This window comes from Protomyctophum parallelum, assembly GCF_964188405.1.
Source record: "Protomyctophum parallelum genome assembly, chromosome: 1".
NCBI lineage: Eukaryota > Metazoa > Chordata > Actinopteri > Myctophiformes > Myctophidae > Protomyctophum > Protomyctophum parallelum.
This window is the reverse complement of record NC_139697.1, coordinates 95,650,302-95,677,434: the sequence shown is the minus strand read 5'-3', so window position 1 is coordinate 95,677,434 and position 27,133 is coordinate 95,650,302. Positions and strand designations below refer to the sequence as shown.

Sequence of the window (27,133 nt, the reverse complement as noted above, 5' to 3'; positions counted from 1 at the left end):
CATGTACTGCCAGTACAAAATATACTATATAAGGCGTGTACTCCCGGTGAGTATTTCCAAACACGCCCACTATTATCATCACACATCATCACATTCCGGCCAATCACAATTGGCGTCCTCACTTTTCTTTCCACAATTTTTGAGGTCCGCTAGCCCCTCCTATATTTAGCTATAGTGTGATTTTTGTCTTAAAACAAACGGCATAAATGGCATTGACAATGAATGGAGAATTTACATCATATGTGTCTGAGCAAATGATGAGGATGATGTCCGATGATAAGAGCACCCTCACTTCACACGGGTGTTATTTTTATCCTCAATTCAACTCTGTGGTACACATAAACACACAAAAGCTGGGCATAGCCCCTCAAAAAACACATTTTACACCATTAAAAGTGATTCAATAGCCGAATTACGTCATTTCTGAATGCCACACGTTGGAGGCCCTCAAAAGTCACACTTGCGGGAAGTGAGAGGTGCCCAGTGTGGCTGCCACATCACATCATGGGGGGCATGTGCTCCTATTTTTGCCCTTGACTTTGCCCCTGAATTCCCATTTAGATTAGACAAACATTAAAAGTCCATAGACGTGGCTGCTTGCGCCCCTCAAAAAGGATAAAGATGATTACGACTCATGGCATCTGTATGACATGTTCCTCCGGTGTGGCGTTATTTAATGTACCGATTGGACGTGGGCCATGGGTATCAATGGGACGTGGGAAAATTATGTATGTAAGTAAGTATGATTTGATCTGTTTATGCCATCTGAACACTATACATTTCCATCATAGTATCAACATACAAATCTAAACCAAAGCCACACTTTGCATTCATTGTCAGTATACTATTATAATAGATTTATCTAGTTTAAGGTTGAGATATGTTATGTACCCTTATTCTACCACAGGTCGTTTCGAGGAAGCAATCTGATTGGTTGAAACAGCCTTCTAGCCGTGGGTTAAACCAGCACCATTCACCACCTAATCAAAACAAATAATTCAGCTGCTCTGTTCTCCCACAGCGCTAGCAAAGTCGGTGGCTAGGCTAGCTAGTTTCTTGGGACATTTGTGGTCGTAGTGACTACATCTGTCATTAAAAAAATATATTCTTTCAGCGATTTTCTTAGTTTTAAGGGTAACTGTTGTATAATTGCAATATTACACTCGAGGGTGTGGTTTAACGTGATTATTGCCACATGCTTGCGGAACTCTACTTCGTCTCGTTCCTGACCGCATCCCTGTCGTGGCAATAATCACGTTAACCCACACCCTCTCGTGTAATATTGCTTAATTAACACATTCATTGTCTTACTTTTTACTTGCTTTGTTTCTTTGTTGGACTTTGGTCTGACTGAGCCCTGGACACCAACCAACCAAACCACCAACCAGTCAAATCTCTGGAATCTTGAAGATCTGGTTTCTCCACATGACTTGGATTTGTGAGATGTACAGATCCACCAGACTTCTTTGGAATTTGACTGGAATGAGAAGGAGGGTCATCACAACCACATACTGAATCTATGCAAATGTGTTTGTCTGAAGTTCTGTGCTTTACATGACACATCACCATTCACACTCAGACAGGTAAGGCGTCTTTCCTGATCTTATTATGGTTATGCATTGTGGACAGTAACAAAGTACATTTACTTCATATATAGGTACATATTTATTTGTTTGTTTGTTAGTTAGTTAGTTTGTTTGTTGTTTTGCTTGTTCAGCTCGTAAAAAACTGGTCATTGGTCTCTTTCTGTCCCAATTGGATTATGGTGATACCATTTATAGGTTTGCCAGCTCCTCAACCTTGACCAAATTGGATCCCTTGTACCATGCTGCACTGAGATTCATAACAAATTCACCTTTCAGAACACATCACTGCACGTTGTATGCTGCAGTCGGTTGGTTCTCATTGGCATTCAGCAGGCTTCAGCATTGGCATATTTTCATTTATAAAGCCATTCTGGGTGACCTGCCGTCTTACATTTCATCCAAATTCGACTTGGTCCAAAACGGCCTAAACCTCAGGTCAAATGCTTGGCTGCGGTGTGTAGTACCACCAGCATTCAAATCCGAGGGGGGTAAAAAATGTCTGGCCTTCTTTGGCCCTTGGTCGTGGAATATACAGTCCAGACTAAAATTGGCTTTGAAAGTTCCCTTGAGAAGTTTCAAAAGGATCATCTTTGATGTACAGTCCAACACCTGCACATGCTTGGATATGTACTAGCCTATGTTCATGCCTATATATTTATCGGTTCAGATCGTGTAGATTGTGTATATGGTGCATTTTGCCCTGCTACTAAAAAAAAATAGGACAGGTGACTTGTTGTATTTATGCATTGCTTCTTTAAGGTGTATTATGGATATTGTATTTGCTGGTTCAAAATGTAACATTGACGATGTGGTATTGAAGTGTAATTTAATTTCTGCCTCTTGGCCAGTTCCCACTTGTAAAAGAGTCTCAATGTGATTTTACTGGTTAAATAAAGGTTAAATTAAAAATTAAAAATAGTTTGTTTGTTTGTTTGTTTAGGTTTTTGGTGTAGCTATGAATGAACCTATAGTTTACTGATGCCTGCCTCTCTGCATTTTATGTACATGTTTAAGCTTTTAGCTTTTTAACACTTTCTCACTATTAATAATAATTATAATAAGAACAATTATAATAATTGACATTATTTATATAGCACCTTCCAAACTGTGTTACAAAGTGCTGTAGAAAAAACTAAAAACAAAACAATATATTAAAAGCAATGCAGGTGAATCAGAACAATGCAGATGAAGTAGAAAAGAAAACAGTGCAGGTGGATTCAAATAAGTAGGCATAAATGTCAAAAATTCAATCTGAAGATCTCAGTCCACATATTGGCACAGTAGGTTAGATATTTAAGATGGAGCAACCTTGTCTTAGAGTAAAACATTGAAATAAATTCTAAACTCGATTGGGAGCCAGTGTAGGGATGCTTAAATGGGTGAGATATGATACAAAAATAATTGAAGCAAAAGGCAGGCTGCACTGAACCAATTGGAGACTATAGACTCTGCTCTGGTGAAAGCTGGGCTCATGTCAGATCCTGCTATGTCATGAATCTGTGAGTGAGTCATTTGAGATTATTAATAATTGCACCCTTAGTTTTAAGTGAACAAGGAAACACTAATGAGGAAATAGACTTAAAGGTATATTCAGTGATTTCACTTAATTCAAATATCACTTATCTTTTTGTTTTGTTGTGATAATCCTCTCTACTATAGTGTGCTGACCATATAAGGAGTTCCTCCCTGTCCCCAGTTAACCCCTGGGGGTCAAAAAACCTTAGGTTTCGTTTTTGGCTCTCGTTTTTGGCTTTGGGTCCCAGCCAAAAACGAAACCTAAGGTTTTTTGAGTGAAATCACTGAATATACCTTTAAGTAGAAGAACCAGATTCCCCCCCCCCCCCAAACACCCTCCCCAATTTGTCAGGTTTGCAAGTACATGCTTGAAGACAGAACTGCAAAGTGTCTGTGCGTGTGTGAGCTATACACACTTTTTTCACATAGGCTGCTATGCTCAGCCTCAGATACCTTTTGTATTCCTCCTCCTCCTTCTTCTTCTTCTTGACACTATAGTTTGCAATATACAGAGTTCAAACTACAATACCCACAATCCCTCAGCATTACACCCAATTTATACACAGCTGTGATGGGAATGATGCAAGTTGGGAACAATGAAAATCTGGAATACATATCCCACCCTACTATGCAATACCTGTTTAGTTGTCATGCAACTTTGATGCCATGTCGGCAAAGTGGTCATTGCACCACTCGGTGGTGATGTTGTGAGTGAAGTGATGCAAAAAGTCACAATAAAAATGATATTTAACAAAACCACAAAACATTTAAAATATTTTAAATTACATCATGTTGTGCTGTTCCATTTCCTCTGCAGCCATGGCGACAGCTGGCAGCCACCTGTCTGAAGATCAGTTCCTGTGTTCCATCTGTCTGGATGTGTTCACCCAGCCTGTCTCTCTTCCATGTGGACACAACTTCTGCATGGCCTGCATCACAGACTACTGGAACTCCACTGCCAGTGGACTCTGCCAGTGTCCAATGTGCAAGGAGAAGTTCAACAGAAGACCTGAGCTTCGTGTCAACTGTTTCATCGCTGACATGGCCGATCACTACAGGAAGTCAGTGCAGGTGACAGAAGAGCAAGAGAGAGAAGACGATGTCGATGTTCCAGGGGGGATGTTGTGTGATTGCTGTATCGACCCCAAGATGAAAGCTGTCAAGACCTGCCTGGTCTGTTTGACTTCTTACTGCGAGACTCACCTTGAACCACACCGTAGAGTTCAGACCCTCAAGACCCACCAGCTGGTGGAACCCCTGGGGAGCATGGAGGACAGGATGTGCAAGAAACACAACAAGATATTTGAGCTCTTCTGCAGGGAGGAGCAGAGGTGCATCTGCATGCTGTGCTCACAAACAGACCACAGGAGCCACAGCGTGGTCGCTTTGAAGGACGAGAGTAGAAAGAGAAAGGAGGTGATGAGGAAGACCAAAACTGAGTGTGAACAAAAGATCCAGGAGAGGGAGCAGAAGCTCCAGGAGATCAGACGTTCAGCAGAAGTCAACAAGGAAGAGGCAGAGAAGGAGACAGCCGATGGCGTGGAGGTCCTCACTGCTCTGGTGGCCTCCATTCAGGAGAGGATGGCTGAGCTACTGGAGGCGATCGAAAGGAAACAGAAACCAGTACAGCAGAAGGCTGAGCAGTCGATCACAGAGCTTCAACAGGAGATCTCTGAACTGCAGATGACTAGCATGGAGTGCGAGAAGCTTTCACGCAGTGAAGACCATCTTGCAGTCCTCATGTACAGCCTTCCATCACCATCCACCACTCCACCTTGTTCTGACTGGTCTGAAGTCCTTATGAACAATAAGATCTCTGCTGGGACTGTGAGAGCAGCTGTGACTAAGATGGAGAAGACGCTAAATGAAGGGATGGAGGCACTGATTAAACAATTGGAAGAACGTCATCGTCAATTTACCCCATATCAATATCCTCCTCGCCACAGGAAACCCCCACCCATACAACCCCCATCAACAAAACCTCAACCTAGAGCTGATAAGCACTTCTCATGTTATGCACCAGTCTAGGGGGCTGACTCACAACATGGAAAACATGACACTCCCGCCTTCCCCAACTCCCAAGCAGCCACTCAAACAAAGGGTTAAGGGTATAAAGGCAAATATATATGTATTAACAAAATAGGTATAACAAGTTAAGGTGAGTTTCATAAAGTAAAATCAAAAGTAAAGGGTTTCAAGGCAACTGATATGGAATATTGAAATAAATCAAAAATAACTAAACCAAAATATTATCTTACCTAACGAAAACAAAATACAAGAGCTTACCTCCCTAACATAAACAGAACTTAAAGGAAACGGAACTCAAATTCAATTAACTCACATCAGGCAGCAAAGCAAATAGTCATTGTGGCAGTTCACCCTGCCATTAACAGCACATACACTCCACTACAATACACGTTGACACAATAGCCAGGTAGCTTGTTCATTCGTTTGGTGGGTGCACACACTAAACCTGTATTAACATTGTTCCTGTGCTGTTTTCCCATCAATGTATTGTTATTTTTCTTTATTAATACCAGTGTATGTATCAAGGGTATGACTTTTGTTTCTTGTTTCGCCACAGTGTATTCCCTGAATTCTGGGCAGTGGCAAAGGACCAGATGATTGGCTTAGGCTGCCTTATATGGGGCCTGACTCAAAGTGGGAGATCGTGATTGGTCCCTAATGTGGACCATATCTGTGGGTTTTGTGTATAAAGAGTAAGAGTTATTATGTGAACACTCTTTTGAGTCAAATGGTTAATGGAATGCAAGGTGTTTATACCATTATGGGATAATTATATATTGTCTTTGGACATAATGGGCTGAACAGGATTGTTTACAGTTTTGGTTTGGTCTAGTGGGAGGGGCCTGGCCTTTAGCCTATAAGCAGGAAACCTGTCACTGCCCAGGGCTGAGCCTGGAGCTGAGAGGACCTGTTGCCAACCTGACCAGTTTATTTTTGTACAGCATATTTGTTTGACGAGAAACCACCTCTTTGTTTTTTGCTCTGGACACAATAAGGTGAATAAAACAATTGATTGCATCAAATGACGCTGCCTTGACATTTTCAATATTTTGAGTGTTCCAGCTAAGTGGAAAATGTTTGAGTACTTTGGACTGTTTTGAGTATTTCTGATACTTGAGTAACCTTTTGAGTATTTTTGAGTACCTTGGGAATGACGGTTAAAAATTACCTGAAAAAATGGAGCGGCTTGCCACTTTCCCTGGCAGGCAGGGTTCAAACTGTAAAAATATCAATATCAATATCAGTATCAATGCCTGCCCCTTTTTCTCCCTAAATCATTTTTTTGACTGACTCAATGATTTCTACGTTTATTTGGGGGGGAAAAGTTCCTAGAGTGCGGAAAACACTTTTACAAAGCCACCGATCACAAGGAGGGTTGGGTCTACCCAATCTACAATGGTACTACTGGGCTGCAAACCTCCATAAGATATCTCTCTGGTTTAAAAACCAAGATAGTAGCTGGTATCACCTGGAAGCTAACTATTGTAGCGGGGCTCCTCATTGGCCCTGGTTTGCAGTAAGTTGCCTATTCGACCTTCTCAATATTCCTCCGGCCCAATTGTGGTTTCTACGCTAAAGATATGGTCACAAATTAGGAGACACTTCAAATGGGATTCCTTTTCACTGACTGCACCTATCTGTAAAAATCACCTTTTTCTACCAGCTACACTCGACTCCAGGTTCGCCGACTGGAATAGGAGAGGCCTCTGCCATTTTAAGGACCTGTTTATTAATGGTCATTTCGCAAGCTTTCAAGAACTCTGTGACATAACCAGGGTTGGGAGGGTTACTTTTAAAAAGGAATCCCCTACAGTTACAAGTTACTTGCTAAAAAATGTAGTCAGTAACGTAATCCCGATTACTCCATTTTAAAAGTAACTAAAAGTTACTTTCAGTTACTTTTGGATTACTTTTAAGTAAAACTCAATTTAATTAGATAATACAAGTTTTACCATTGATAGACAAGAATGTTGAGCCTATGAAATTAAGAAGGACAACAAAAATGTGGTTAAGGTCATTTAATTAAGAATTTGATTACAGGCACAGCCTATATTCCCTAAGGCTATACATAGGCTAGATAAAATAAATACAATTACAGGCACAGCCTATATTCCCTGAGGCTATACATAGGCTAGATAAAATAAATAAAATTACAGGCACAGCCTATATTCCCTGAGGCTATACATAGGCTAGATAAAATAAATAAAATCTACCAAATTACTATCAGAACCTAGTAACAATCGGAACCAAAGAAAGACACTTTAATAGACTATAGTCCCTTTAACCAAACCATCTGATCAGTTTAAGATTAAGAGTAAAGGCTTTTATGCAGGAACATCACTGCAAAGAGGACGAAAAAGAGAGCCACAAATAATATCTGAAAGAGTCAATCAAAAGTAAGCTGTGGACATTCTGGGCAAAACTTTCTGTTGTATCGAAGAAGGAGGAGTTGCTCCATGTGCTCATCAGACAGCCTGTTGCGAGATGAAGTTAGAATGGTTCCACCATAACTAAAGAGACGCTCAACAGGAGCACTAGAGGGGAGGGTTGTATTATATTTGATGAACAGTCGCTTGTTTCTTGTTTCGCCACAGTGTATTCCCTGAATTCTGGGCAGTGGCAAAGGACCAGATGATTGGCTTAGGCTGCCTTATATGGGGCCTGACTCAAAGTGGGAGATCGTGATTGGTCCCTAATGTGGACCATATCTGTGGGTTCTGTGTATAAAGAGTAAGAGTTATTATGTGAACACTCTTTTGAGTCAAATGGTTAATGGAATGCAGGGTGTTTATACCATTATGGGATAATTTTATATTGTCTTTGGACATAATGGGCTGTACAGGATTTGGTTTGGTCTAGTGGGAGGGGCCTGGCCTTTAGCCTATAAGCAGGAAACCTGTCACTGCCCAGGGCTGAGCCTGGAGCTGAGAGGACCTGTTGCCAACCTGACCAGTTTATTTTTGTACAGCATATTTGTTTGACGAGAAACCACCTCTTTGTTTTTTGCTCTGGACACAATAAGGTGAATAAAACAATTGATTGCATCAAATGACGCTGCCTTGACATTTTCAATATTTTGAGTGTTCCAGCTAAGTGGAAAATGTTTGAGTACTTTGGACTGTTTTGAGTATTTCTGATACTTGAGTAACCTTTTGAGTATTATTGAGTACCTTGGGAATGACGGTTAAAAATTACCTGAAAAAATGGAGCGGCTTGCCACTTTCCCTGGCAGGCAGGGTTCAAACTGTAAAAATGAACATTCTGCCCGATATTTGTATCAATGCCTGCCCCTTTTTCTCCCTAAATCATTTTTTTGACTGACTCAATGATTTCTACGTTTATTTGGGGGGGAAAAGTTCCTAGAGTGCGGAAAACACTTTTACAAAGCCACCGATCACAAGGAGGGTTGGGTCTACCCAATCTACAATGGTACTACTGGGCTGCAAACCTCCATAAGATATCTCTCTGGTTTAAAAACCAAGATAGTAGCTGGTATCACCTGGAAGCTAACTATTGTAGCGGGGCTCCTCATTGGCCCTGGTTTGCAGTAAGTTGCCTATTCGACCTTCTCAATATTCCTCCGGCCCAATTGTGGTTTCTACGCTAAAGATATGGTCACAAATTAGGAGACACTTCAAATGGGATTCCTTTTCACTGACTGCACCTATCTGTAAAAATCACCTTTTTCTACCAGCTACACTCGACTCCAGGTTCGCCGACTGGAATAGGAGAGGCCTCTGCCATTTTAAGGACCTGTTTATTAATGGTCATTTCGCAAGCTTTCAAGAACTCTGTGACATAACCTACCCCACGAGAATGATTATGTTTACTTTTGTACTGGAGGTTATGTAATGTGTACTGTAACTGCTGTAAGTCTCACTTGAATGCACTTCTTATTTTTAGATTGGGTGTTCTTTTAACTTTGTATTTTTAGAAAAGTCTCCTATGGACAAGTGGTGAAAACTAGCACTCGTGCTAACACACTGTAAACGATGCATCTACAAGTTGTACAATTGTGCAATGAGCAATGTGATTGTTATGTCCATATCAAATGAATAAACATAATCAGACCAATTTAGATACCTTCAAATCCGGCACTTTACCCAGACTCTCACATTTCCCATGATCCCACCCCCATCTCTAATTGATCACATTCTCAAAGTAATTAACACTCCAAACGGCCACATCTCATCTTTTTATAATCTTATCTCCCCTGAGAACGACCCTGGGCTGATCTGACTGGGAATCAGAACTTGGAATTATACCCTTTTAGAGCAATATTGGGAGAAGGCACTCAATGCCATGAACTCCTTGTCTTCTTGTGCAGCTAGACTCTCCCTAATCCAGTTCAAATTACTACACTGTGCAGTTAGAGGTAAAAACACTTTTCGGCCAGTAATAGCGCCACTATGAGGCTGAGTTGAAAATGTTCACGTGGCATTTCTTCCTCGGCCTAGTGGGAATGTGCGTGCACAATTTCACGGAAATCACACGATGTGTTCATGATTTGCAGTATCTTGTTTGAAACTGAGCACTCCTGCAGACCCGTTTCGTTGAATGGCTCTAGAGAGACTGTGTACCAATTTGCGTGATGTTTGGACAAAATCTGTAGGTGTACTGTCCAAAAACTTGTTTTGCACAAAGCAGCCTCCTGGTGGCGCTATAACAGGCCGTTCTGGAAATTCGGGGGCAGAGGTTCATCGTGATGTCACTGCTATATCCAACACGGAAGTAGAACAGCAGCAGAAACAGAATGCCATTATGAAGGAATCGTTGCAGGACTCCGCCCCTTAATATCCCTACAAAACATTCCATAAATAAACACAATTTGCCTTCAGTGCTAAATAAGCATGAGTTCTGAAAATCTGCCTTATCTACGAACTTGTCATACACCACACCAGTGTGGCTCACTGTTTGATGGGAACCACTGCATTATAATGCAGGATAGGTGGAATCGTAGGAATTCACTTTCAACTGTAGCAACAGAGATCTTTGATATCATAGCCATTTTACAGCTCTCTGACACAGGAAATTAACCTTTGTCCAGAGTTATAGGTACTTACAGTAAGTCATTGATTAAAGTCTTCGTGACTCACTTGTCAGTGCATGTTGACGCAGGAGGACAAAGCCTATAGAGACCTACATCCGCTTGTTGGAAGTTAACAAGGTAAGAACTCCGCATGAGATAAAACGTATAGGCTACTAGTCTTTCAATACAGTATATTATTACAAATCCAACTGAATAAAGTTACATAAAGGCGGACCATGTATGACTATAGTAGATAATTAATGGCAGCATTATGAACAAATAGAAAGCAGGTGAAGTACATGCTCTGGTTTTAACTCGGTTCACTGCATCTCTCTGTCCATGCAGTGGAGTAAGTTAACAATGCAACTAATAAAAACAGACTACGGTAAATATTTTGGGTAGGCCGGATGGTGTAAACTGTAAAGTAATTATAGCTCACTTGCACTGCCATTTTATTTTCATGGGCAAATCATGGAAGGCAAGCCCCATTTTGGGCAAACGAAGTAACATTTGTCTGTTGTGTGATATCTATGACCGTCAACAATTCTGCAAAGTTTGGTGAAAAGATCTTGATGTTTTATATAATTTTATGGACCCATGTTAGACTACTTGGTCGGACTGATTTGAAATAATAATTATTTTATTATATTGGACTCTGTCTTCTGACTGCATGGTGTTTTTGAGCATGCTCAACAAGTAGCTAACTATATTATACATTAAATGTAGTAGGTTAAGATATGTTTTGTGTTCACCCCCCCAAAAAATACTTTCTATCAATTTCACATTTAACCTTTTAACAAAAAACCTTTTTGTTTCAACCAAACAATATTAACATATCTTTAAGCTCATGTTGCAATTCACCTATTGCCAAGTCCCACATATGTATAGCCCAGCCATTTATAGCATCTAAGCTATAAATGGCTGGGCTATACATATGTGGGTGAAAAGTTGACTCGTCCGTTCACTGACTGTGATTATAAACGGCTTCGAGTCAGTGTTACTTCCATGTTGCGTAGCACTGTCCAATCCTTGGTTCATGTGTGTACCGTTCATGTGTGCTCTGCGGGCAGCAGCAGCTGTTGGCTATTTTGTCACGATCGCGCTAATGAAACCAAACGCTACACGGTGGCAGGGCCAGTCAACTGTCTTCCGTGAGAACGTTACGCCAGGGCTCCACTGGGCGCGTTTGGGCGCGTTGCGTCACGCGTGCGTGCGTCAAAAAACGAACCCGTTCAATTTTATGGTGACGGAGACGGAGACGCGACGCAACACGGGCAGTGGAGCCACCCTCCTTAAACTCCACGGGGGTCCGGGAGGGAAAATCTAAAATATCGGAGTTGGAACCTGAGACCTTGACCATTTACCCGCTGAGAGCTGTTCATGAGGTGGACAGCCTCTAGCCCCCGCCAGCGGGGGATTGGGGCTCAAATGGTTGGCACATTCCCGACGCTGACGGAGACGTGACGCAGACGCGCCCAGTAGAGCCCTGGCGTTAGGTTTTGGTACGATGACGCACACACATCATTTGTGTTGTTCTGTAAAATTGGTGGTATTAGGGCTTGTTTGTTTGTGTGTGCCTCGACGGAGTGGGCGGTAGAGTTCTGCACGCTGGTTGTAGTGGGCCGGTCTGGGCCAAATTTGCGCAAAAATGACAGAGCCGAATTTTTGTCCCAGTCCAGCCCTGGTGTGCGGGTGTGTGTGTATGTATGTGAATTTCAGTATCTTCCCCCCACCGCCACTTTCATTGTTGTGGGAAATGTGCAAATGCACCCCTCCCCAAGCCTTGACAAGAGTGGTTTTAACTAACTGAAACATCCTTTACCTAACACCCAGAAAACATGGTTTTGTCCCAGAACATATACGCATACAGTATGCAAACAAACACGTGGAACTCTAAACCATTGATCCTCAAAAGTCTGGAATTCAGTCATGATCCAGACCAAAACTATCTCAGGACTCCTGAGAAATTATAGCAAATCATAATTATATAGCACAAATTCCCTGTTTCCTGCACTGAATGCAATTGCTCTGAATGTGTAACTGCTCCACATACTGTCTGTATCACAGCACAGGCAGAGAGATGATAGACAGCACTCTACTTTATTTCAATAGTAGTTTAGTTTCGGCAGCAGTTTGTTACAATAAAGCCTATACAGTTAGACAGTGACTCAGTCAAAATGGTCAAAGTTGGCCAGTAAAAGCATTCATCCTCCTTCCAACTTGACCCAGATTGCTGTGCCCAATATGCCAAGAGACATTAGCGCTGGTGAAGAGTACTGGCAATTTTAAATGTTTGAAAGCAAAGAGAAACAGGAAACAGCATTATGGTCATTGTGTAGGCTATAGGGTGCTGCGTTTGCTGCTTGCCTATTATCAGTCGGCTCGCCTCGTACACGCCTTACTGATACGAGGTCCCAGGTTCGCCTCCCGGCCAAGGCTACAATACTTCAACAAGCCAGTCAAACCCTAGTCAAACACAGATTTCATTGTTTGTTCTGGCCAGAGTGCAAATTTCAAATTGTACTACCGTTATACAAATACTATTAACATTGAGTGACAGTTTCTTCCGGTGGTGAAATGTCCCTTTTTACATAGAACATTTTCTTCCTTTCTTTTCTTTTCTTTTTGGTGTGTGGACCTTTAAAATGTGTATGTGAGTACCCCGACCATAAACCATTTATTTGATTCATATATTGTTCTGCTTTTAATTTCCTTCTCTGTGTAGACCATGGCGTCAGCTGGCAGCCACCTGTCTGAAGATCAGTTCCTGTGTTCCATCTGTCTAAGTGTGTTCACCCAGCCTGTCTCTCTTCCATGTGGACACAACTTCTGCAAGGCCTGCATCACAGACTACTGGAACTCCACTGCCAGTGGACTCTGCCAGTGTCCAATGTGCAAGGAGACGTTCAACAGAAGACCTGAGCTTCGTGTCAACTGTTTCATCTCTGACATGGCCGATCACTTCAGGAAGTCAGTGCAGGTGACAGAAGAGCAAGAGAGAGAAGACAATATTCCAGGGGAGATGTTGTGTGATTGCTGTATCAACCCCAAGATGAAAGCTGTCAAGACCTGCCTGGTCTGTTTGACTTCTTACTGCGAGACTCACCTTGAACCACACCGTAGAGTTCAGACCCTCAAGACCCACCAGCTGGTGGAACCCCTGGGGAGCATGGAGGACAGGATGTGCAAGAAACACAACAAGATATTGGAGCTCTTCTGCAGGGAGGAGCAGAGGTGCATCTGCATGCTGTGCTCACAAACAGACCACAGGAGCCACAATGTTGTCGCTTTGGAGGACCAGAGTGTAAAGAGAAAGGAGGAGATGAGGAAAACCAAAACGGAGTGTGAACAAAAGATCCAGGAGAGAAAACTGGAGCTCCAGAAGATCAGACGTTCAGCAGAAGTCAACGAGGAAGCGGCAGAGAAGGAGACAGCAGATGGCGTGGAGGTCCTCAATAGGATGGCTGAGCTACTGGAGGCGATCGAAAGGAAACAGAAAGCAGTACAACAGAAGGCTGAGCAGTCGATCACAGAGCTTCAACAGGAGATCTCTGAACTACAGATGACTAGCATGGAGTGCGAGAAGCTTTCACGCAGTGAAGACCATCTTGCAGTCCTCATGTACAGCCTTCCATCACCATCCACCACTCCACCTTGTTCTGACTGGTCTGAAGTCCTTATGGACAATAAGATCTCTGCTGGGACTGTGAAAGCAGCTGTGACTAAGATGGAGAAGACACTAAATGAAGGGATGGAGGCACTGATTAAACAATTGGAAGAACGTCGTCAAGTAACCCTACCTTCCCCCATGTCTCCAAAGCCTTCTGCCCCAAACCCCCGCTCCCAAAAAGCCCTTTCCTCAAACGAATTTTTGCCATTTTTCGCTGTGTTAGAACAACATCGTCAACGGTCGCCGTCCTCCCTTCCTAGGCAGAAAATTGTAACATGTTGCTGCTGTGGGTGCGATTTCGCAACATATATTACGTCAAGAACCAGAAACAGGTATCCACCTCGTCGCACTTACTTGTGCCCTGGCTGTGGTGACTTGGCTGAGCAAAGTACATATTGAGGATAAAAAGCGAGGGCAGAAAAGTGAAGACACCAATTGTGATTGGCCGGACTGACATAAAAGTGAGGACTGGGTTTCCCTCACACACCCACTTTTGAGGACAGCAGAACAAGTCACGAGTCACGTGGGTCCTCTGTTACCATCCAGCTTTTTTGTCAAATAGCCTTAATTGGTTAATGACTTTTTTTAAATGCATTTTTGAATGCATTTTTTTTTAATTAATTATTAACATCTACAAAGTAATTAAAATCCTCAAAGTAACCAACTAAAGTTTTCAAATCATTGGAAGTGAAAAGTATAATTTGCTTCTGAAGCTGAGATGTAGTGGAGTAGAAGTAAATTGTATAATCTAGTGTTGTCCCGATCGGAAATCGGCTCCGATCTCATGATTTTCAAAAGATCAGAATCAAGGGGAAAATATCAGATTTTTTATAAATCTCAAAGAAAGATGTATAAGCAATGAGATTTTATAAAAAACGGTTGTGTTTATGCTAGTGGTTTTTCTTCTGGTCCCAGCCAGAGGTCATCAAACAAAGACTAGTCACACTCAGAGACGTAAAACCCCTGCTATGCATGATGGCATAGTTGACTGTCTGTAGTACTCTCTCTGAATGAGAGAGATAGAGTTTTAACTTGACTTCAGTTCTATAAGCTGCATTCACTCTAATTAACCAATACATCATTATTTTGCTATGATCCCATGCTTTCATAGAAGTAGGCTATGTACATTTTGCCAATTAACAATTTAAAGGCCTTTGCCTTTCAACAATTGAAAGGCAACACAACAGACTACACTAGAGTGACATACATTAGGATATTTATATGGCATAAGTGTTATATAAGAGTGTTATATAAAAGATCGGATCGGGAAAGATCAGTTTCGGTATGTCTCAAAATCAAATGATCGGAATCAGATCGGGAGCAAAAAAACGTGATCGGGACATACCTAGTATAATACATTTGAAATACTCCAGTAAATTAAAACGAAAATCCCTCAACATTGTAGGCTACTCAGGTAACTGCAGGTATACTTGGTACTCAAGTACCTGCAGTTGTCTGCAGGCCGTCACCCTGATTCAGAAAGACAGAAAACACTTCAGTGAAAGGTTGGACAGTGAAACTTTGTGATACAGGTTGTCTAATCTGACTGTCAAACCCTTCTCTATTAGAACCATTGCAGTTTTTTAATCCGGGCTGAAAACTTGGTTTTACTCGCAAGCGTTTGATTGCCCCTGATATGCTATTTTTCTTTTTAATCAATTGTTTTTATGATAACTTTAGTATGCTTATGTGCTCTTGCTGTCTGTATTTGTTGCATTGATGAAATGTTCTGTACAGCACTTTGGTACAATGACATTTGTTATTAATTGTTTGTAAATAAATGTGATTTCATTTGATTTGAACATGTCGCTGTGTCCATAGTACTGTTGGGACTGGGTTGTAGAATGTAGACAACATTTATTTAAATATGTATGAATGACATTTTTATTTTATTTTGTCCATTGCATTTCAGGAGCATAATGTTCACCCATTTCCAACTTAATCTTCACAGAATCGTATAATGCTCATTATAAGATGGCACCGTTTCTGTATACCCACTCTGTCCCCCTTTCCACCAAAATAACTGTGTTGGTTCTACAACTGGTTCCATTCTAGATCCTTAATTGGAACCTTGGTGCTTTCATGGAACCAGCCGTGGACCAGATTGCGTTTCCACCTGTTCAAAGCTCCATAGGATAGGATCGAGTCCCCAGTTGACTCAGGTTCTATTCCAGGCCTGGCCAGCAATGTGTCCAATATGACCGGTCAAAGTGTCAATTTTCTTTCTGTGGCTTTCGCCTTTATTTATAATATTTTGTATAGAGGGACAGACAGTAGGCTGAAAGGAAATGGGGGGAAGACATGCAGTAAAGGCCGTGGGGATCGGGAGTCGAACCCATTGGTCCCATCGTCTACCTACCCCAAACCCTCACCTCACCCTAACCATAACCGCGAGCACGGGGCAGCACACCTAAACCTAACCCCGAGTCGGACCAATGCTCCGTCGAACCAATGGTCCATCGGACCAAAGTATATGCCTCCCTGGATTACCAGCCAAGGTGCCTGGACCACTGAGCCCATGGCCCAGTTATACCGTTTCTATATCCTCTCTGTTCAGAGCATAGACTGTAAAAATATATGGACAAAGCGTTCTCCGGGTCTGATATGAACGTAAGATGAAGCCAGTCAGTCCTTGTATTGTAAATCGACATCTTTCTAGATCTGTTTGGGCCCAGCTGGCCATTGGCTGGCCCAGACAACGAGGCGGGACTTCCCCCCTTCTTATTTGTTGGTTTTTATTTTGACTCGAACGGGGGTGGCTCCCGATCATAAACTGTAACGGTAGCCACGCCCCTCAGAACATACGCAATTTTATGGTAATTTCTTTAATAAATGGGACCATAATTTTCCAAAAAGAATATTATGACATGAGAAATGAGACTTTAAACTAGTGACTGGAAGCAGAAAGTATTCATGACCATGTTTATTAAGGTAATACAGTCTGGTGAAGTTGGGCCCAAATACATGGACCTCTATGGAGCTATGGGTTTTTTTGGGCCCAATGACAGCGCCACATATGCCATTATATGAACTTTCAGGAAGTCCCAATTTACTTAGTGGCTTTCCAAAATAGATAGATAGATAGATTTGTTCTGCTTTGTCAAATATAACATTTGACTGATGAAGACCTAAATGGTTGAAACGTTGTGGCTTCTTGCCGTATAATAAAGTATCTATCTATCTATCTATCTATCTATCTATCTATCTATCTATCTATCTATCTATCTATCTATCTATCTATCTATCTATCTATCTATCTATCTATCTATCTATTTATCTATCTATCTATCTATCGCAGACCTGGGCATTACACAGCCCGGGGGCCACATGCGGCCCTTTGGCTGACTCTGACTAGCCCGTGAAAGTATTCTTGGAAATTTGAAAATGAAACATACTTTCTAATTTTACCTTATGCGTGGACTAAAACCGCATTGCTTTTATTTTTAAGCCTGTTTATTCGTTTGTTTTTTTACCATTGTTTTGGAATGTTTGATTGAATTAATTACATTTTTGAAAGGCAACCTCACTTTTTCATTGCCTATAACACATTTCTTACCAGCTGGTCAAAACAATGCTAATATTATGTAGAATTTAGTTCAGCCTTTTGGCCCGCCACAATATATTCTGTTTCTCATTTGGCCCCTTGGGAAAAATAATTGCCCACCCCTGATCTAAAGTATATACTGTACTTTGTTAGTCCCAATATATAATTGATCATTAAAACAAATCATGAAAAATGCACGCAGCCCCACGCGCTAAGCGGTTAGATGGGTGAGCTGCGAGCACTTTGGAGACTTTCAGTAGGGCCTGATCCAGAAATGGTTGAGAACCTACCGCATGCGAGAAAACCTAAACCTAAAATGACATACATTTTATTTTAGGTGTTATTAACTCAATTACACCCACACAACCTGAACATTCCGTGGATTTTCTGGGGTCTGGCGTATTCTCTGTGTGTTCTGAAGCCTTTTGAGCTGCAATGAAAACAGGCAAAGAGGCCTCAACAGTGACATCTGCTGGCAAATTCCTGTCATATATGGGATTTGTGGACTCTTACCTCACAGTCCACATCAGAGCCAGAAAAGCCCAGACCACAGAAAACCTACTGAATGTTAAAAGTTCCGTTTTTTTTGGGGGGCAATTGAGCTCAGAAAACCTAAAAAGCCCATGAAAGTATTCTTGGAAATTTGAAAATTAAATATACTTGCAAATTTTACTAAAACTGCATTGCTTTTATTTTTAAGCCTGTTTTTTCACGTTCAATTATTTGTCCCGTCATCTCTCTCTCTCTCTCTCTCTCTCTCTCTCTCTCTCTCTCTCTCTCTCTCTGTCTCTCTCTGTCTCTCTCTCTCTCTCTGTCTCTCTCTGTCTCTCTCTCAGACCACAGAATTTTGGGTGCAATTGAGCTAAGAAAACAAAAAAAAAGAAATAAGAAAAATTACAAAAATGTTATTTAATTATATTTTATTTTTATGTCACAATCCCTGTAAACTGAAAAGTTGCTATGTGATAATGGAAGCCATCGTTCTCAAGATAAAAAAAAAAAAAAGAAAATCTGCCTAACAATGATGTCACTGCTTTCTGAACTGCCCACAGCCCTCCTATGAGACACAGTCTGAGTAAAACAAAATTGTCATATTTTCTCATGAACATTAGTAAGGACCAATTATATGAAGATATGTTGATATGTGGTGAAGTGGTCCTTTATGTAAATGTACCTAGTTACATTCCACCACTGGTCCTTCCACCAGGAGCTGTAACCAGGAGCTCGTCCACTCCCTGACCCCTGCGTGTCCGTCACAGAAACCCCGTAGTTCCTCCACCAGAGCATCTTCCAGGTACATGTGCACCAACACCTTCCCCGTCAACCAGCCCTGGCACCTCGCCCGCTCCAACATGCTCACTATCACCACCCTCGCCAGCTTGGGGTCCGTCCCGAACAGGTCGAGGCTCGACCGCAGGGCCCCTCCCTCGAACGGGACCGGATACGGCCGAGTGGACACGCCGAGGAAGGTGGGCGCCTCCTGTTTGTCGGCCAACCAGTCGAGGTCTTTTCGGCCGAGAATCGCCAGGTTGCCTTCCATTGGCCGAAGCGGCTGCCAGTCTTGGATGATGGCCCCGCCCGGGATGCGGGTCCGCGAGGGAAGCCCGGGGTCCAGCAGAACCTTTCTGAGCTGCTCCGTTCCCAGGGGGACCACTGTGGGGACGGACGGCCCTGAAGCAGTCAGTTTGCTTCTCAGGTGGGAGACGAAGCTTTCGAAACTCTCTGCCTCACCGACGAACGACAACACGGCCTGAGAGAGAGAGAGAGAGAGAGAGAGAGATGATGGGACAAATAATTGAACCATAGATTGAACCTTTTTTGCCTATCGCCTGCTGCTTGTCTAACAGAGCCTGTTGCTCCAGCTGTGATAGTTTAAAATAAAATGTGGGTGGCAGAGTTCCAAGCAACTATATTAAAAGATCTAAAAAATAAAACTATATAGGTATAGTTATCGTTAGTGTGAATTAAGGGCCCTTTAGGGCACAAATGCCACACTTGAAACTAGTTCTTTGTATTGTATTCATATTTTTGTATTCTTAAAGTGTCACGGGGCAACCCGTGCCCTACTGTATAGTATACAAAGACACATGAAACTGCTTTCTATAACATGCAAGGACTCATGTTAAACTTGTGTAGGGAAAACTGTATTCACTGATTGTTTGCTAATTGTCTCTCCTGCACTGCTGGTGGCATTTCCCTTGATTTAGGAAGGGCAAGTGCTATGCAGGGGAGGGGTGTTTCTCCTTATGCTTTGAGTAATTGTCATTGAGTTTTCATTCTGATTTATACTTGTTTAATTGTAACACATTATTGAGAATGTTTAGGTTACTGTTTATTCAAGGTGTTGTTGATGGAAGTATTTATATTAGTGAAGCATTTGAGAAGAAATGTGCTAATTGAGTCTGTGCCATAGACTGTAAAAAATATGGACAAAGCGTTCCCCGGGTCTAACATGAACGTAAAATGAAGCCTGTAATGATATGCTAATTCCTGATGTAAGTCGCCATCTTTTGGTACCAGCTGGCCATTGGCTGGCTCCGTTTTGTACCAGCTGGTCATTGGCTGCCCAGACAACGAGGCGGGACTTCCCCCCTTCTTCTCCGTTGGTTTTTATTTTGACTCGAGTGGGAGGAGAAGACTCTTGAGTGGGAGGGGAATCCCGATCATAGACTGTAACGGTAGCCACGCCCCTCAGAACATACGCGACTTTATGGTCATTTTTTTAATTAATGGGACCATAATTTTCCAAAAAGAATATTATGACATTAGAAATGAGACTTTAAACTAGTGACTGGAAGAAGAAAGTATTCATGACCATGTTTATTAAGGTAATACAGTCTAGGTGAAGTTGGGCCAAAATACATGGGCCTCTATGGAGCTATGGGGCTTTTTGGGTCCAGTCCAGCGCCACAACAGGCCATTATATGAACTACCGATTTAAAATGAGGCTTCACGAAATATCTGGCTGACTGCCCCCCTGGTCTGTGCCCAGTGGTAGGATCCACTCTTATTTAAAGGAGGCTGCAGGGACAGGCTAGTTAGTTAGAAGTGGGCAATGACACAGGTAACATCCCTGAGGGAGAGCTACAGGGCCTTGTGTGATCAAGGTACAGCCTGAAGAGAGCTCTTAGCCAGTGGGGTTTTGTTCGTAGTGTTTGCTCAAGTGTTCATTTCATTTCTCAGTAGTATTATTGTTATTTTCCTGGTTTCACACTGTTGAATCTATACTGGACTTTGGTGGAGGAGTTTGGGGAAAATAAACGCCTTTAACTACAATTTCTGACTGTTCTTGGAGCCTTGGCCGTTCGGGCAACTTCACACTAAGAACTAGATCTGCTACCTATACCAGCTCAGTGGCCTTGTGGTTAGACGGTACGTTTTAACAGTGGGCAACACCCAGGCGTATTTTCAGGAGGTGTGAGTACTATAGACGAATAACAGTTTAAGTCCACATTTTATTCTGACCCCTCCACGAAAAGGCCTCGTTGCCCTGACCCCTTATCCATCATTTATACATTATTACTGGATAATTAGTGTGGACTTAAACTGTTATTCGTCTATAGTAATGTCTATGGGACCCGGCAATGGCGAATAGCTACCTATACACTGATAAGTCAATAAGCTGCACGCACGCACACATGTACCACATTACAGCCTAAGTTACCTTTTTTTTTGTGGCCATTTTAGAACAGCTAAAGCTAAAGCCTGAGACATATATTGACACATGGTGTCATACACCAACAATGGATGATCCACAGGCTCAGAACACATCACAGCACACACACGCACACACGCATGCACGCACACACACACTAACCCGCCGTGCCAGCACGGAGAACTTGGCCAGTTTGCTCAGTCCGGGGTCGTCGTTTCTGGTCAGTCGTTTCACCTTGACACTCGGATGGAGCTGACAGACGTAAGCGTCCACAAACCTGACGGGACAACACAACACTTACAGTATACAACTGTACACCACATAGAACTGAACTGTATGCTACAACACACTGCAGTTAACTGTACACCACATAGAACTGTACAACACAACACACTTCAGTTACTACATGTACATCACTGGTTGATACTGTACAGAAACAGGGTTTCTCAAAGTGGGTGCCTCAGATTCAGAATGCTTTGATAATGGAATTGGAATTCATCAATATCACTTCAGTTTCAAAGTGGTATACGTTTTGTCACACACATGTTACCGCAGTGAAATTTGTTCTCCGCATTTGACCCATCCTGTGGAGCGGTGAGCTGAAGCCGTGCCGAACTCGCGAATCATTTGATTAGTTGATTTGACCCCCCCCCCCCCCCCCCCAATCCAACCCATTGATGCTGAGTGCCAAGCAGGGAGGCATTGAGTCCCCGGGCCAGGAATCGAACCCCGACCACAGTTTCAGGGTCGGACACTCTAACCACAAGGCCATGTCTGGGTTTTATATACCTGCTATGTTCCCCCAAGAACGTACGCAAGTGGTTAAATGTCAAGTGAAGTACATTTTCAATCTGTCCTAATGTGTATATAGAGGGTACGCACATGCATTATGCACGTTTAATGTCGTTTAACGTCATGTAATGCTTTGGGCTAAACAATGTTTTTGGGCAACCAGTGTAACTTCCGGGTATGATGATGATGTCACATGCATACCCTCTATTCTATCAAGTTTTCCTCGTGACATATCTTAGGGGAAATAGTTACATATTTACCACATGATATGATGTAAGGTGCTATAATGTAATTGTTGGCCTAGTGTAATTCAGGTGAATTATGATGAATCATTTACCATGATCTGATGTAAGGTGCTATAATGTAATAGGCCTAGTGTAGGCCTAGTGCAATTTATGATGAATTGAACATGGTGGACCCTATTGTAAACAAGTGTAATGCTGGTGTCGTCCACAGTTAACAGTTTTGTATTGAGCTGTGCTTGAAATGTACTGTAATTCTCCAATCTGTTAATAAATACTTCAATCAATCAATCAATCAATCAGGTGTGCCATGGATGAAAAAGTTAATTACGGGGGTGCCCCAAGAGACACTGCAGTTACAGAACTGTATAACACAACTGTACAGTACAGAATGTCTATAATCACACGCCCCAAATTGTCTGAAATGATACACCCCGACTCTGTGGGAAGGACGCACGGTTGTCAGATGGGTGCAACGGGTACATATTACATTGCATTCCTCATTTGCATTGTTCCCGAGTATGGGTTTAGGTAAATGATCGATAAGTACTTGTAGTATCTGAATCTGGGTTTAACATGTGTTAGCTCCCCTCTAAAGTGTCGAATGATCATCTATCTGTCTATTGCTCTGCATGACAATGGTGGAACTGTTAGAAGTGAATGTATGTATATATGTCTCAAAGTCCAACTAATATTTAACAGGTGTAAAATGCACCATTTACCTTTTAACTACAGTATGCTGACTTAATGCATATAGGTGGGAAAAGTGCAAGTCATACTAAATGTGGAAAACCCACTGATGTTATACAAGTGTCCACTCCTGACTTCATTCAAAAAGGGCCAAACGTTCCACTAATATTAACCCATTAAGACCTGAGGCCGACATATGCCGGTAGCTCTCAATAGTTGCGCGTGCCCATCTGTAAATGTTTAGTGCCATTTAAAATGATTATATTGATTATGATTTTATTATTTTACAAATCTTGGCTTGCTGGTACTGTATAGAATGACACGTGCGTATAATGTTGTTGCTTGCTGGTTGAATTCTCTGTCAGTGTCTAGCAATCATGTAAGCAAAGCAAAGCAAAGTTCTTTGTTTACCCAGGGAAGTGGACTAAGCTCGAGATGCTTGTTTACGGCCCTGCTCATAGAACATTTCATGGTAGGGGTTCAATGCCTTGCTCAAGGGCACTTCATCAGTGGTAATTTTAACGTGCCGGTCCGGGGATTCGAACTGGTGACCTTCCGGTATCAAGACCGCTCTGCAAACCGTTCGGCCACCGCTGCCCGCTGTGCATGTGTGCGTGTGTGAGTGCTGACCTCTGTATGACCCCAGCCAGTCCCGTTCCTCTCTGAGTGGGACACACTCTGAGCCCCTCCACCACCACCGTGGAGCCCTCATCCACCACCAAGAAGGACTCCAGTGCCATCTGCAGGCAGGGCGAGGGAAAGACGGGGCGAGAACAGGAAGGAGATACTACTGTGTAACTAACAGATTATGTTTTGGTAAAGTCATTTGTGTTAAGTGTTAAATAGCTCTATATTGTGACGGTAAACATGGCTATACAGTGTTTGTTCAGTAACAGGAGTCTCCGTAATATTGGTATCCCGACGAGAACATGTATTATCTGTCTACTAAATAGCTGGAGTCTGGAGATATAGGCTATACTGAACAAGCACTCACTAGCATGGTTGCAATCTGTCAGTCACAAACTTGTATTTCTTTGTAATGTTCTATTTGTTTTGGTTCTATGTTCTTGTCCTCCCGCGTCCCCAGCTGCATCCCATGTGTAATCAGCCATAATGTGCATATTAGTCTCACTCCCCAGTTATTTCTTTTTGGATCATTGTTTGTGTTGCATCATTTGTAAGGTTCATTTGTTCACCTGTATTAAATTCCCAGTCATGGGATTTGAACACTATTCTGCCTGGCTGTCCTGCATTTGGCTTCTCACCACCACCAGATGGTGACACTATTACAACATAGAGCTATTTAACACTTCATTTTAATCCTTCCACTCTCAGCATTAAACCTCTTACACTTACAGTGACAAGTGTGCGTGCGTGCGTGTGTGCGTGCGTGCGTGCGTGCGTGCGTGCGTGTGTGCGTGCGTGCGTGCGTGTGTGCGTGTGTGCGTGCGTGCGTGCATACCAGTTTGGCGTCCCTGCGTGCCAGCATCACCACCCTCCCCGGCTCGTCCAACCAGATGTGGTAGCGGTGCGGCATGTAGTCGTTGCCCAGGTAGATGTCATCAGAAATGGACATGACGTCATCGTAGTCATCAGGCCGCGCCAGCCAGAACGTCAGGCCCTCCCTCTCACCCAGACAACGTGTCGCCATGGCAACTATACTAATTGATGGATCACTCCTCCTCTAAAATAATATGAAATCACACTCATGTGAAGTGAGGGGCCGCCTTTTATCATCATGTAGGCCTACATGTATGATGATGATGAAGTCATGCAGGGTTACGCCATGGGACGCCATTTTGCCATTGACTATAGGCCTGAAAGTTTGTACCGAACAATTTCCGTCATAAAAAGTCCATAGACTTAATTGGCAACACACATGACGTCATGGGGCCAAGCGTTGGAGGGGGTTAGCGTCCCTCGAAAGGCATAGATTAGTTATTCCCAATCCCGAAGCTTTTTAAGACATTAAAATCTGTGCCACACACATATGCTTGTAGATCTACTATATATTGAAAAAGTGAGAACATTTTAATAGAATATATATATATTTATACAGTAGTCTACTTACCGTGGAATGATTTGAAAGACCCTCTACTTGTCTAGAATATATATTTTTAACACTTTTAACTCAAATCTTTGCTTCTGAGGGGCCGTGGAATGATATATTTTGAGATGGGGTGCCGTAGGTCAAATATATAGACCTATAAATACAAGTAAGACGCGCAAACGCGGGAAGCGAACGCAGCTCGTGTGTTTACAGACAGTGTCGTTGTTAAGCAGCGGCGGGTGGTGTAACAGCGAGCAAGTTACAGACAGTGTCGTTGTTAAGCAGCGGCGGGTGGTGTAACCGCGGGACACACAGACATTCAGTGTCGTTGTTAAGCAGCGGCGGGTGGTGTAACAGCGGGACACACAGACATTCAGCCCTTGCTGTCTAGCTGCGCCCTCTGGTGTGTCGTTGTTGAGCAGCAGTAAACAGGACTGTGACTGCTTAGCTAACGTTAGCCCATATGCACACACTAGTACACATAGCCTAGTTACAGACAGTGTCGTTGTGACAGTATTATTTTTATGTTGGGCCTAGTACAGCAAGTTACAGACAGTGTCGTTGTTAAGCAGCGGCGGGTGGTGTAACAGCGGGACACACAGACATTCAGCCCTTGCTGTCTAGCTGCGTCAGCCCTTGCTGTCTAGCTGCGCCCTCTGGTGGCGGGCGGGTGGTGTAACAGCGTGACACACAGACATTCAGCCCTTGCTGTCATACTAAGTGGCTCACTGCGTTCGCAATAATTTTGTGGGTCCTTGATATGAAACACGTTGAACACCACTGACATAGAAAATGCTTCTTTTTTTTAAGTAAACTGTCAATAATTTAGAAGACTTTTTTAGAATCGGCCTCAGGGCCTCAGGTCTGAAAGGTCTTAAAGGGTAACTTAGTGACCATATAGAACCTCAGCAGTTGCTCCTAAAGAGATGCAATGGCGTTGCATTTGCTGAGGCAGTTGCGTATTCTATGCTGGACAACAATACTATTCACGACTCCTGCAGTCTGACCATATTTTCTTTGCAACAGCACAAACAGTGACACCTGACAACTGTTGGACTCCTATAGTTATACTAATAACGTAATGCATTTTAGTCTGAGTGCTTGCTCAAACCTGATTGTTTTGTCAAGGTCTAGAACTGATGCAGAAACTGTAGCATGCATACATTGCGTTTCAACACAGTGGTTTCTCAATCTTATCGGGGCCGCAAACCCCCAAAAGTTTGAACTGGGGACCGCCCCAAATATACGTATTTGAACTGGGGACCGCCCCAAATATACGTATTTGAACTGGGTACCGCCCCAAATATACGTATTTGAACTGGGGACCACCTCAAATATACGTATTTGAACTGGGGACCACCTCAAATATACGTATTTGAACTGGGGACCACCTCAAATATACGTATTTGAACTGGGGACCACCTCAAATATACGTATTTGAACTGGGGATCCACTCCCTGCCAAGCAATTGGAATTGAGGCATTTTGTTTGACTTGGTTCCACGGATAAATATTGTCAAAAAAATCACACTTGTGTGAAGTGAGGGTCGCTCTTATCATCATACAGTCATCCTACATCACATTCCGTGCCGGACTATATAATGCCCTGTGATGAAATATATAACATGCATGCAACATACAGTATAGTCTATACTCACCGCGGAACGATTTGAAAGAACCGTCTATACTGGTCTGAGCGTCGGTGCAGAATGCCGCGCTGCCCATTCCTCCAACTGATCTTTGAGCTGGAGCAACATGTTAGTCAGTTAATGTTCTAAAGTATCCCATTGCAGGCTTTCAAATCAGCCTCGAAAGACCCAAGATCCATCATTAACTTTATTAGTCTGGCGAAGTGGGACACTTTCCTCGGACTTTCACCCGCATCCTGCGGTCGTAAAAACGCTCCAAATGCGCTCCACACGCAGGAAGCAATTATTATTACGACTATGGTGGACACAGTAACTATAAGTACATTTACTTGAGTATGTGTTATTATTTTATTTTATTTAACCTTTACTTTAACCCATTTAGGCATGATGCAGATGGATGCAGAAATAAAATGACTTCAACGTCATACATGATGATTAAAAACAAAACAAACAGACAATAATACATCCATGATAGACCTCAAAGTATCCATATAAAATTAAAATACAATACAAACATCTCCAAAGTGATACACTTTAAGTGACATGGCCGCAAAGCTGTGCATAGAGCAGATACACAATGTAGGCTACAATATGTACAGAAATAATATGAAGGCCTAAACAAAGGCTACTATTACATGTCCGAACATGGTCAAGTGTTGGAGTGTACATCTGAGGCGATCCTTT

The 27,133-nt window shown here is 42.6% G+C and overlaps 3 protein-coding genes across 3 annotated transcripts; 2 read left to right on the top strand and 1 right to left on the bottom strand.

Moving 5' to 3' along the window:
* Window positions 1-1,477: 1,477 nt before the first annotated feature.
* Window positions 1,478-6,088, top strand: LOC310865997 (uncharacterized protein). Its single transcript, XM_083775257.1, has 2 exons — window positions 1,478-1,583; window positions 3,919-6,088. Exon 2 carries the CDS (start codon window positions 3,921-3,923, stop codon window positions 5,127-5,129), a length of 1,209 nt encoding a protein of 402 aa, XP_083631383.1. The 5' UTR covers window positions 1,478-1,583; window positions 3,919-3,920; the 3' UTR covers window positions 5,130-6,088.
* A 6,798-nt stretch (window positions 6,089-12,886) lies between these two features.
* On the top strand, window positions 12,887-14,102 carry LOC310855676 (E3 ubiquitin-protein ligase TRIM47-like; the record flags this gene model as incomplete). The annotated part of the gene is made up of 2 exons (XM_083760779.1): window positions 12,887-13,948; window positions 14,052-14,102. The coding sequence occupies 2 exons, from the start codon at window positions 12,887-12,889 to the stop codon at window positions 14,100-14,102; spliced, it is 1,113 nt and encodes a 370-aa protein (XP_083616905.1).
* Window positions 14,103-18,546: 4,444 nt separating this feature from the next.
* On the bottom strand, window positions 18,547-24,402 carry LOC310855667 (putative N-acetyltransferase 16; the record flags this gene model as incomplete). The annotated part of the gene is made up of 4 exons (XM_083760766.1): window positions 18,547-19,122; window positions 21,190-21,304; window positions 23,382-23,491; window positions 24,214-24,402. The coding sequence occupies 4 exons, from the start codon at window positions 24,400-24,402 to the stop codon at window positions 18,547-18,549; spliced, it is 990 nt and encodes a 329-aa protein (XP_083616892.1).
* Window positions 24,403-27,133: the final 2,731 nt, after the last annotated feature.